This window comes from Physeter macrocephalus, chromosome 5, assembly GCF_002837175.3.
Source record: "Physeter macrocephalus isolate SW-GA chromosome 5, ASM283717v5, whole genome shotgun sequence".
NCBI lineage: Eukaryota > Metazoa > Chordata > Mammalia > Artiodactyla > Physeteridae > Physeter > Physeter macrocephalus.
The window spans coordinates 13711494-13724689 of record NC_041218.1 but is presented as its reverse complement, the minus strand read 5'-3'; the positions used below and the strand labels follow the sequence as shown (position 1 = coordinate 13724689).

Genomic DNA, 13196 nt, shown 5'->3' with positions numbered 1-13196 from the left:
GAATCTTAACCACTGGACCATCATGGGAGTCCCAGTATTATTTTCATTGCAGTATTTGTTTTGATAAATGTCTCTGCATTATCCTGGGTTCTACAGATCAGAAAGGCTGTCAGCATCATAATAATGATATAGCAATTAAGAGCACAGGCTCTGATAAAAAAGGAAAAAAAAAAAGAAGACATACACGTGTGGAAAATGTAAGCAGTTATAGAAGACTCATAAAAAAAGAAAAAGAACACAGGTTCTGAATTCAGAATGTCTGGCTTCAAACTTTGGCTACCCCATTACTAGTTGTGTAACCCTTGTCATGTTATTATTAAAACCCTCTGTGCCTGAGCTTCTTCATCTATAAAATGGAAATGAGAATATTAAATATAACTCACAGGGCAGGTTGAGGATTAAATGACTGTATGCTTAGAACAGTTCCTGGCACAGCAAGCACTCAATAAATGTTAGGAGCTTTATTGTCATCATCTGTCTGTCTGCAGGGGACTCCAGCATACATATAAATTCGGTGATAGCTTGGATTCAGTGTGTTAACACTAGATATGTAGGGTTATTCCAGAAACTTTATCCCTTCACCTCTGGAATCCAATATATCAGGTCTAGAAAGAAGAATCTACTACTAGAAAAGCATCTAGCATTATATCTTACACACAGAAGGCATTCAAATAATTTGTTGGATGAGTAAATACAGAAGAATTGGGAGGAAAAATAAGAAATTCTGGGAAATGACTTTTAGGGGAAACTCATCTTTTCTTCCTCTGTATGATGGTAAACAGAAAAGACTGGAACAAAAGACTGAAAAGACAAACCTGAAATTCTTTAGAGTACAATAGTACATTTCACTGCAGTTATCATCAAGGGAATCAACAGAATGTTAATTATTATTCATATGCCAGTTGGAGATAATCTAGAACTTAAAAGCTCATTTTTATTTTTTATTTTTTTAATTTTTTAATTTTTATTTTTTTACAGAGACAAGAAAGTAGAGTTTATTGGTGGGCATGAGTAGGGAAGGGGCAGTGCCAAGGCTCTCACGAGTGCAGGGCCTGCCATTTGTCCAGGGGACCACGATTAGGGATGTACTTGACCCCACAGCCATCTGGGATGAGCCGCTTTCCTGCCACCATGTTTTCAAATTCATCTGCATTAAACTTAGTAAATCCCCACTTCTTGGAAATGTGGATCTTCTGGTGGCCAGGGAACTTGAACTTGGCCCTGCGGAGGGCCTCAATCACATGCTCCTTGTTCTGCAGCTTGGTGCGGATGGACATTATGACCTGGCCAATGTGGACCCTGGCCACTGTGCCCTGGGGCTTTCCAAAGGCACCGCGCATACCTGTCTGGAGCCTAGATCGGGGACAGCATGCCAGTCATTAATGTCCGCTGGAAAGGGCTGTCTCCAAGGTCCCTTAGGGCAACCCATACAGGCAACAGGCTGCATACACTACCGAGGAGGCTGCTGTTTGCAGCCACTGAAAAGCTCATTTTTAAATAGTACATAGAAAAAAGAAAGCCACAAGGATTTCTGATGGTGATATAAATGACTTCATTCTGTTCTGCTAAAAGGAAGAAATGGAGAGATAGGTTAAGACTTATCTTTCTATGAAAACACCAAAGGGGTTTCTTTTGAAATGCTATAGCACAACTTCTACCTGCCAGCGCACAAACTAATCTGAAGCCAAACTGTGAACACTGGGAAAATTTTACATTTTAGCCTCTTATTTCAGGAAATGTAAGCAGAGTCACTAGTCTAGGGGTGTATGTAACCCCATTCTGGTTGGTGAAATGCAGAGACTTGTAAAGGATTTGGGGGGGAAGGTATTCCTCCTTGAAAGGGCTCAGTACACCAGAGAACATCTGTGATCCCTTCTTCCTGATTCGACGTGTTGTGTTAGAGTACGATTCTCAGATGTGCTGCAGTTATGACAGAAAAACCAAAAGGACTACAGCAATCTACCCCACTGTCTGACAACCTTGAGCCGTAGAACAATCTTTGAATAATTTACCTTCATGTTTCTTGTTATGGGAGCGGAAATTAAAACCCCTACATGTTTGGACAAATTGTTATTTGTTTTTTTGCAGATTAAAAACATTTGTAATTTTTATAGATCTCCTAGACATATTCTCTAATTTTTCTGATCTTTCCTTTAATATTTTCCATCTTTGTTTCTTTCTACTTTCTGGAAGATGTCCTTAACTTTATAGCATTTGTTTGTTTGTCTGTTTATATGCACGTGCAGATACACACACACGTATTTAAATTTTCTGTTATGCCATTTTAATTTACTATTTTAGTTTCCCAGAGCTCTTTCTTATTGTTACTTTTGCTTAGTTAGTACAACCATGAAACAAGAACAGATTACTATATTTTATCTTATTTTTGATGTTAATTATAGTTATTTTCAAATTTTCTTCTGTTCTCTGCACTGTTTCTGAGTTCCTTTTGACCATTTCTGCCATTATCTTTCCTGTTAATAGCTTTCTTTAAATATCTGGTTATTTATTTATTAATCTTTTAAAAATTTATTTATTTATTTATTTATTTATTTATTTTTGGCTGTGCTGGGTCTTCTTGCTGTGTGCTGGCTTTCTCTAGTTGCGGCGAGCGGGGGCTACTCTTGGTTGTGGTGTGCGGGCTTCTCACTGAGGTGGCTTGTCTTATTGCAGAGCATGGGCTCTAGGCATGCAGGCTCAGTAGTTGTGGCTCGCAGGCTCTAGAGCGCAGGCTCAGTTCTTGTGGCACACAGGCTTAGTTGCTCCGTGGCATGTGGGATCTTCCTGGATCAGGGCTCGAACCCATGTCCCCTGCACTGGCAGGTGGATTCTTAACCACTGTGCCACCAGGGAAGTCCCTATCTGGTTATTCTTAACTGTCAATTCATATTTAAGAGTTAAGGACTCTTGATGTCAATACTACCCAAAGCAATCTACAGATTCAATGCAAGCCCTACCAAAATGGCAATGTGTTTGGAGAAATAGAAAAATCCATCCTGAAATTCATGAGGAAATTCAAGGGATCCCAAATAGCCAAAACAATTTTGAAAAAGAAGAACAAAGTTGGAGATTTGCATTTCCACAATGAGATACCACTTCACACTCATTAGGATGCCTATTATTAAACACACACACACACACACACACACACACACACACACACACACACACACACACAGAAAATAAGTCTTGGCAAGGATATAAAGGATTGTTAGTGGGAATGCAAAATGTAGCTGCTTATGGAAAAGAGAATGGCAATTCCTTAAAAAATTAAATATAGAATTCTCTTATGATTCAGTAATTCCACTTCTGCGTATACACCCCCAAAAGAAGTAAAATCAGCATTATTTACAGTAACCAAAAGGTGGAAACAACCAACCACTGAAGGTAGCCATTGATAGATAAATGGATAAATAAAATGTGATATATACATACAATGGAATATTATTCAGCCTTAAATAGGAAGAAAATTTTGACACATCCTTCAACATGGATGAAGCTTGAAGACATTATGCTAAATGAAATCAGCCAGTTACAGGAAATATGTTAGAATTCCACTTACGTGACATTCTAGAGTAGTAAAATTCACAGAGACAGAAAGGAGAATGGTGGGTCTCAGTGGGTAATCAGTAGATTACCCACTTAAGGGCCTTCAAATAGCAATACCCACAAGTCTTTTCCCTGGGCCTGGTCAACTTTCCTCAGGGAAGAATACTGTCATCTGCAGCCAGGCTCCTCTTCACAGTATATCAAATGGTGTTAAGTTCAATGTTTTATTATTTCTATGTTTATTTTCTGTAACCCACTCCACTGATTAACATACAAGCTATCTGAGGGCAGAGATTTGGTTGGGGGTGGGGGGGGGTTGTTTTTTGTTATATCCCCCGAGCTTAGACAAGTACAAATATTAGCAGGCGCTCAAAAATTATCTGTTGAACAAATGAATCAAAGATTTACGGAGCACTTAATATGTGTTAGGAACTATGCTACTTTATACTTATAAACTCAATTTAATCTTTAAATTACCATGTGTGTGATATAGTCCCATTTTACCAATGAGGTGAGGTATAAGGAGGTTAGGTAACCTGTTTGCATAAATTAAGGCAGAGCCAGAATTTAAACACACGGTCTGTGTGACTCCATGGTTCATCTTAACCACTATATTATACTGCCTTCTACAGAGAAATTGTGTAATGTTAGTCCCTGAGAGTAAGAATCTACATGCTAATGATATAACCTATGAGGTATAGTCTGCTGTATACCATCCTCGTTAGATGTAATTCAAATAGTAAAAAGCCTGAAGCGTATGTGTGTGGAGGGGTAATAAATCCCTGCAACAGTGAGACACGGTGATCGATGCAAATGGATTACATCTGAGGATGGGGAAAGTTTCCTGACACAAAATGGTTGGCAGAAAAACTGCTGGTTAAGTTGTCTAATTCTGATTAACAAAGAATTACTATTTTCACCAGGACTATTTGCCTCCTTATGACTCCTTTGCTTGTTCTCCTCACACATACAAGTAAAACAGACAGCATGGGATATTAGAAAGTACACTAAATATATTCAGAGGTATGAATTCTAGTCCTAGCACCGATACTAACTGGCAGTGTGCTCTGTGATAAGCCACATGAAGAAGAGAACAGTTTATTAGCAGTTATTTCCAAACTCCCAAGTTTATTTTAGAAATGTAAGCTGACTCTCTCTTGAAGTACTGAAGATTTAACTTACCCTTTAAAAGTAATGAGATTACTAAATTAGAATTTTCGTTTAGGAGTCTGTCAATCCATGCCTAAAAATCTCTGGCATTTGAAGGCAAATGGTAACCTGGTAATTTAGGGTTATCTCCCAGTATGACTAGTGATTACAGCCGGAGCCGGCTTTTACAGAGACAGCCAGTACAGTGTGGTGGTAAGCAGCGCGGGCTGTGGAGCCTGACTGCCTACATTCCATAACAGCTTCCTAGCTGTGGAACCTGAGTGACTTACATAGGAAACTAATGCCAAGAAAGCCTATCTGTGATTATAACAGTAACTACTACCTCATAGGATTAAGAACAATGACTAATAAATAAATTTACAATTATGTTAAAGGCTTGATACAAAAGCCTGAAGGCACTATCAAACAGTAAGGCTAAGCAATTTTGAGCTATTTAAATACTGTAGACTTTATCCATAGGAAGCAAAAACCTATTTTGTGGGGATGTGTTCTGGGACAAAGATATTTCACAAAATTCTCCCCATTTTCTAATAGGGTAACTAGTTTGCTGACCTCCAGAAAAGACTCTTTACTCTCTCTCTTTTTTCACTAAGTTTTTGTTTTTTTTAAACCAGGGTGATGGGGCTTCCCTGGTGGCGCAGTGGTTGAGAGTCCGCCTGCCGATGCAGGGGACACAGGTTCGTGCCCTGGTCTGGGAAGATCCCACATGCCGCGGAGCGGCTGGGCCCGTGAGCCACGGCCGCTGAGCCTGTGCATCCGGAGCCTGCGCTCCGCAACGGGAGATGCCACAACAGTGAGAGGCCCGCGTACCGCAAAAAAAAAAAAAGCTTATATACAACTTCTCCTTTAGTTTTGATATTTTCCAAATTAGAAAATACTACATATTTATTGTAACAAGTGAAACAAGATTAAAAAGTACAATAAAGACAAAGCTAATTCTCTCTTCCCATATCTACTTCTAATTCCACTCCCTAAAATAACCAATATTACCAGTACAAATGTTTTTTTATAAGTTCATTTTCTTCTTTTCAAAATTACTACATATATGATACTCAAAAGCTTACCTCCAGATATATTGATGGTGGATTATGCTCCCCACCAAATTTGTCCAGTAGGGCCTCTATATGCTCCTGTGTCAATTTAATCATTTGTTTGATATTCCACACCTAAAAAATATTTTGAAAGAATTTGAATACAAATCATTTAGAATATGAATTAGAAATATTTTAACATTTCTATTAAAATATTGCAGTAACTGCCACTGTTCCTTGAAATTTAAAGCTTAGAGACCTTAGAGATCATTTAGTATAGTGCTTTTTCCCTTTTATTATTAAACTTCTTTAAATTTTTTCCTACAGTAGTAACGCAATATATTCTCAACTATAATAGATTTAAGTAATACATGAGTATTCAGGAACAAGCAATGAAAATCTCTTTTCACTTTCCCCACATTGCTGGGCCCCCTGCCAAAAAGGTAAATGCTGTTTACAGTTTGATATACATTCTTCCATGTCTCCTTTTCACTCAAGTAAAAAACATAAATATATACATATATAAAATATACAGCTATATATAATATAAATATTACATATTAAAATATTTTTAACACTTGCTTTTTTCACCAAACAACATGCCTCAGAATTCTTTCCATGTCAATACACATGTATTTTACTCCGTTTAAAGGGTTGTATAAGCATCCTTTTAAAGGGCTGAATTAAGTATAGATAGATAACATTCATTTCAAAATATTGTTATGACACTGCTTATTTCAACGGTCTTCAAACTTCAATGGTAACCTAAGGTTAGGTCGACATGGATGATTTTAGGAGAATCAATTTCCAGATCCTCAGTGTCTATCTGTACTCTTCCTAATTGATCTGCTTTAGAACTAGTTCTCCTTTCTTCCTCTCCTTTTAAAATTACCACTTTGTAATTCTCCACTTTGTAAAAGAAAGGCAAAGTATCCGTCTCAAATCCTACTAAGGTGCAATGTTCTGAGCTGTATAAACTTCAAAGCACATAACAAACAAAAGAAGAAGGAAAATCCCTTGAAGAAAAAGGGGGGGAAATTAAGAGCAAGACCTTATTTTATTAATGAAACACATTCTTGGGAAGGCTCCAAGCCTCATCCATTTAACCAGCCAGCCAGCTGAGAATTCAGAAGTCTCAGCCAGCTGAGAATTCAAAGTCTAGAATTCAGAAGTCATAATACAGGCACATATTACATGTTTATTTTAAGATAAATAAGTCAGATTTTTTTTTCCTTAATGAAAAATGAGTTCAATTTAACTGAGTGGTGTGAGAATCTGCTTTGCAAACTACCATACGGTATATGATAGACAATCTCCATAAACTGAACGATTTGAATCTGCAATTTTAAGGTGTAACCAAATTGTATTTAACATATACTAGAAATCATGGTCTTTTAAACTATTTAAGTTATAATGAAAAAACGTGAGACAATTTTCTAAAAAAATTTTATTCATTCATTTATTTATTTTTTGGCTGCATTGGGTCTTTGTTGCTGTGCGCAGGCTTTCTCTAGTTGTGGTGAGCGGGGCCTACTCTCCATTGCGGTGCACGGACTTCTCATTGCGGTGGCTTCTCTTGTTGCAGAGCACGGGCTCTGGTGCGTGGGCTTCAGTAGTTGTGGCACATGGACTTAGTAGTTGTGCCTCGTGGGCTCTAGAGCACAGGCTCAGCAGTTGTGGTGCGCCGGCTTAGTTGCTCCACAGTATGTGGGATCTTCCCGGACCAGGGCTCGAACCCATGTCCCCTGCATTGGCAGGCAGATTCTTAACCACTGAGCCACCAGGGAAGTCCCAAAAATGTGAGACAATTTTAAAGTGTACAAGGGAGAATAAGTGAGCAAAGGGTTTCAGGACCCTTGGTTTATTTAATAATTCCTTACTAGAGGACATTTAGATTATTGCATTTTTCTCAACTTCAAACAATTCAGTGAATAGCTCTGAAATGCCTTTCTGGGCAAAGGTACAAGTTTTCCTTTTAGATACTAAGGCAAAGGATTCCTGGATTGAAGGACATGCACATTTAAAAAGTTAATATGCCAAATGGTCTTCCAAAAGGAAAAAGGTACCAAGATACCCTCCTACTAGGGTATCAGTCCACCCTTTTCCCCACAATCCCACCAACATTGGATATTTTCACACTTTTAAACTTTTCCTGATCTTAAGGGGAAAGATGATCTTGTTGTTTCAATTTGTATTTCCTAGAAAGTTGAGCATTTTTCATGTTTATTGACCATTTTAATTTCTTTATGGAAAATTCCTTATCTGTATTCTTCCTCCCCATCTATTTTTTTCTTGTTCATTTATAGATACCCTTTATTCTGGATATTCTGGGTATTAATCCTTATTCTCCTACAAACGTTGCAGTCTTTCCTTCTTTTTACTTTATGTCTCTGTAGTCATAGAAAGCTTTGCTACTCAAAGCACGGTCCATAGACTACCAGCAGCACAATCTTCTGGAAGTTTGTTAGAGTAGCAGAATCTCAGGCCCAATTTCAGACCTACCGAACTTTAACAAAGTGATCCTTATTAAAGTTTGAGAAGAAATGACAGAAGTTTCTAATTTTTTCTACAGTCAGATATTACAATATTTTCCTTTATGACTCCTTCACTAATTTCTCATATCCCCAACAAGCATTAGATATCTTCTTTTCTCTAGCTATACTTACTCCCCAAGTGATCCTACCTAATCTTGAGGCTTTATATGCCAAATATGAATTGATGAAACCCAAATTTTTAAACCCAGCTCTATCCTCTCAACTCCAGACTTTCTGTCCAGCTGCTTACTGAATATCTCTACTAAGATAACTAATAAGCATCTCAAACTTAACATGTTCAAAAGTTAACTTTTGATCTGTCCCCCAGAGCCCCTTCAAAACTTGTTTTTCTTACAGTCTCTTCATCTCAAAAAATGACAAACTCCCTCTATGATGAGTTCATTGACCACCCAGGCAGAACTGCTTTATAGTCAAAATTTGATATCCTAAAATTGCTTATGTTTTTCATGTCTATTAGCTACTTTGAGATCAGAAACATGTTTTATTCATCTTTTATTCCCCCATCACTTATCTTGGTGTATCTTTGTCATAACACGTATTCAATTAGTGCTGGAGCTAAGATTTAAGCTGTCTTCAGAATAGGATAAGAGAGAAAAATTAATCCTAGTTCAGCGATTCTTTCCAGTCCAGGAAATTAAGTACATTCTTTTTTTTAAAGCTCCACAGATAAAACTCATGTGCAGTTAGGGTAAAGAACCATTCCCCCAAAGAATGGGAGAAAGGGAAAAGAAAAAAAATTAGAGAGGGCAAAGAGCATGGGGGAAATGAGGAGACTGAGCTGATTAGAACTGATTAGAATTAAATTTTCTTGCTGGAGGTAGAAAATGCAGGGCCTGACCACAAATGCCTGAAAGGCAGGTCTCTTAACTTCCAAACAAAAGCAACTTTACTTCCGAAGAATGAAGAAAAATCACTATGAACCCTAGTTGTAATTAGAAAAGATGAGTCTGGGAGAGGAAATTCAGATTTTCCCCAAAGAGTAAGAAAAAAACCTTTGATGATATTTATACTTTGACGATATATTAAAAAGTAGAATAAGATACTGTAAAGTTAACAGTAGACATAGAGCTTTGGCCTTAAAATGTCTTCTTGGAAAAACAAGAAAAACTGTTACAACAATCCTAAAAGGGAAATGAAAGAATTAAAAACAAAAAACTTCAAGAAAGGTACTAGAAGATTTCCTATCCTTTTTTGATCTCTTCAGTAGAACACAGCAATTAAAACCAGGCAATACTAGTAAACAACTTATCATTTCTAGCAACTTTAAAAATGGCAAAATTCACTCTCCAAAAAAGGACTGAATTTTTTTAAAAAATCCAAGCTAAAATATAATGCAGACAAACTGCTATGGGAGGAATTGAAGGGTAGCAAAGGCAGAAAAAACTACAGCCACGGACTCCCCTCCTCCCAATAAGAAGGTATCAGATCCAAATTATTGGTTTCTATCAAACCTTTAAGGAAATATACTATCAATTATTAATAGGTGATAGTATACGTAAAAAAGAAAATCTTCCAAATTCATTTTATGAAGCTAGCAAAATCGAGATGTCAAACCTTGACAAAGATAAGACAAAAAAATAAAGCCACAAAATAATCCAACCTGTGAGGAAAGACAAACTCTTAAAACATAATTCAGTACTATATATGTATTTTTTTATGTGGGGATAGTCATTTATTAGGCATCCAGTAACATAATACTTTAGGTCAAAGGAGAAAATTACAGGACTAGTCTAATAGATGCCAAAAAACAAATGATTATTACCAAAGATAATAAATAATAATAATAAAGAAGAGACTTTATTCTAAAATTCCAAGAAAATTGTTAAAAGAATCATGGTACTGAAAGCAAGAAAACTAGCACACCTGTCTTTCACCAGAAAAAATTCTGAGTAATTCCTCTAAAATAATACAGATATAATCAAGCTTGACCAAAAAAATCAAAGCTAATAAACTGTGGACCAAAACATAAGAGGAAGTTCCTACTGAAATAACTCTGGAAGATCTCAAAGCTTAAAGACAACACATACATATAAAAAGGAAGCATGAAAAAACTACAAAGACTGAATTTTGAATCATATAGTCATTTAAAAAAATCTCAGTGTAAGTAAATAGATTAGAGTTGAAAAGAGAATTAAAGAACTAGAAGATGATTGAGAAAATTAGCCAAAAGGCAGAGAAAAATGAAAGGAAAACATAAAAGACATAAAGAACAGAATTAATAAATGCAGAGGTAAACAGAAAATGGGAGAGATATTTGAAAAGAAGATGGCTATAATTTTCCAAAACAGTTGGAAATCAAAAATACTCAAGAGTAGCAAAATGAGTCCTGGCCATGACAGATAAAACTAAATCCACAACCATCCAGGTTGACGTGAAAATGCATAAAAGTTCTTAAAGTCAACCAGAAAGAAAAGAAAGATAAATCAAACTGATGTCATACTCCTAAGAACAGTAAAAGAAGCCAATTGACTTCAAGGTGCTAAAAGAAAATAGCTAACAACCTAGAAAAAGGAAACTAAACCCAGAATAATATTAGAGAACAGTATGACAGGCTAATTAACATCCCCCAAATGTATACATTCTGAAACCCAGAACCTATAAATGGTACCTTATATGACAAAAAGAATTGTGCAAATGTAATTAAGTATCTTGAGTTAGGGAGATTATCCTGGATTATCTGGGTGGGCCCTAAGTGTAATCACATCCTTATAAAATGCAACTGGAGGGAGATTTTACTACAGAGCATTAGGCAATAAGAGGCCTACCAGAGAGATTTGAAGATGCTACACTGATGGCCTTGAAGTTGGAAGAAGGGGCAATGAGTCAAGGAATGCAAGGCTAGAAGCTGGAAAAGGCAAGGAAATTGCTCTAAAGAGAGCACAGCCTTTGTGACACCTCAGTTTTGGCCTAGTGAAACCTATTTCAGACTTGCTAAGAGAATAAATTTGTACTGTTGTAACCCACCAAGTTTGTGGCAATTTGCTATTGCAGCCATAGGAAACTAATACAAATGGGGAACCTAGAAACTATAAACATGACAGTATATAAAAATAAGCATAGACTATATAAAATAACAACTAAAACAATGACTACAACTAATGGGAGAAATGGCCAGCATTAAAGCATTTATTTATTTATTTATTTTGCGGTACGCGGGCCTCTCACTGTTGTGGCCTCTCCCATTGCGGAGCACAGGCTCCAGATGTGCAGACTCAGCGGCCATGGCTCACGGGCCTAGCCGCTCCACGGCATGTGGGATCCTCCCAGACCGGGGCACGAACCCGTGTCCCCTGCATCGGTAGGCGGACTCTCAACCACTGCGCCACCAGGGAAGCCCTGCACTAAAGCATTTTAAGGTCCATCTATTATTCAGGAAGAAGAGTTCTGGAACATCTTGTTGTGTTGGATAGATGTGAAAACAACACAAGAGCTAGCCTAAAGGGACTCCTACTGGTCAAATTTGGGATGTTTTCAGCAAAAAGAGTAAAGACTACAATTAACTATAATAGACTGCATACATTTAAAAAAATAAAAATTCACTAGCCCATAAAAATAGTGTTTGATGGGAGACTTTAGGTAACTGTGACATCCTGACAAAATTAAATATTAATGGAAAAGAATTATGCATTTATCCTGCCTTTTTGGGAAACATCATAGTTATTCTCATTTGATATAAGAGGCTCTTCTTTTTTTTTAAATAAGTATTAAATTAAATTAAAGATGATACAAATAGATGGAGAGATATACCATGTTCTTGAATTGGAAGAATCAACATTGTGAAAATGACTCTACTACCCAAAGCAATCTACAGATTCAATGCAATCCCTATCAAACTACCACTGGCATTTTTTACAGAACTAGAACAAAAAATTTCACAATTTGTATGGAAACACAAAAGACCCCGAATAGCCAAAGCAATCTTGAGAACAAAAAATGGAGCTGGAGGAATCAGGCTCCCTGACCTCAGACTATACTACAAGGCTACGGGAATCAAGACAGTATGGTACTGGCACAAAAACAGAAATATAGATCAATGGAACAGGATAGAAAGCCCAGAGATAAACCCACACACATATGGTCACCTTATCTTTGATAAAGGAGGGAAGGATATACAGTGGAGAAAAGACAGCCTCTTCAATAAGTGGTGCTGGGAAAACTGGACAGCTACATGTAAAAGTATGAAATTAGAACAATCCCTAACACCACACACAAGAATAAACTCAAAATGGGTTAAAGACCTAAATGTAAGGCCAGACACTATCAAACTCTTAGAGGAAAACATAGGCAGAACACTCTATGGCATAAATCACAGCAGGATCCTTTTGGACCCATCTCCTAGAGAAATGCAAATAAAAACAAAAAAAAACAAATGGGACCTAATGAAACTTAAAAGCTTTTGCACAGCAAAGGATACCATAAACAAGACCAAAAGACAACCCTCAGAACGAGAGAAAATATTTGCAAATGAAGCAACTGACAAAGGATTCATATCCAAAATTTAGAAGCCACACATGCAGCTCAATACCAAAAAACAGACAACCCAATCCAAAAATGGCCAGCAGAACTAAATAGACATATCTCCAAAGAAGAGACACAGATTGCCAACAAACACATGAGAGAAATGCTCAACATCATTAATCATTAGAGAAATGCCAATCCAAACTACAATGAGGTATCATCTCACACCGGTCAGAATGGCCATCATCAAAAACTCTAGAAACAATAAATGCTGGAGAGGGTGTGGAGAAAAGGGAACACTCTTGCACTGCTGGTGGGAATGTAAATTGATACAGCCACTATGGAGAACAGTATGGAGGTTCCTTAAAAACCTACAGATAGAACTACCATACGACCCAGCAATCCCACTACTGGGCATATACCCTGAGAAAAC

At 37.1% G+C, this 13196-nt stretch overlaps 2 protein-coding genes and 1 pseudogene across 7 annotated transcripts in view; all 3 read right to left on the bottom strand.

Annotated features, from left to right (window-relative positions):
* Positions 1-13196, bottom strand: part of BRAF (B-Raf proto-oncogene, serine/threonine kinase) — a 149568-nt gene that overhangs the window by 86517 nt on the left and 49855 nt on the right. For all 6 annotated transcript variants that reach the window (XM_028489662.2, XM_028489664.2, XM_028489663.2 and 3 more), the window contains exon 2: positions 5784-5885. In XM_028489662.2, coding sequence (XP_028345463.1) covers positions 5784-5885 — 102 coding nt within the window. The remainder of the gene's footprint in view (positions 1-5783; positions 5886-13196) is intronic.
* LOC129392125 (60S ribosomal protein L10-like) lies at positions 682-1394 on the bottom strand. The gene has a single exon (XM_055084790.1). The coding sequence runs from the start codon at positions 1338-1340 to the stop codon at positions 1038-1040; it is 303 nt and encodes a 100-aa protein (XP_054940765.1). The 5' UTR covers positions 1341-1394; the 3' UTR covers positions 682-1037.
* On the bottom strand, positions 1398-1556 carry LOC112067253 (uncharacterized; annotated as a pseudogene).

Excerpts from the sequence above, each read along its gene's own strand:
- LOC129392125 (XM_055084790.1), bottom strand. The coding sequence starts at position 1,340 with ATGCGCGGTGCCTTTGGAAAGCCCCAGGGCACAGTGGCCAGGGTCCAC.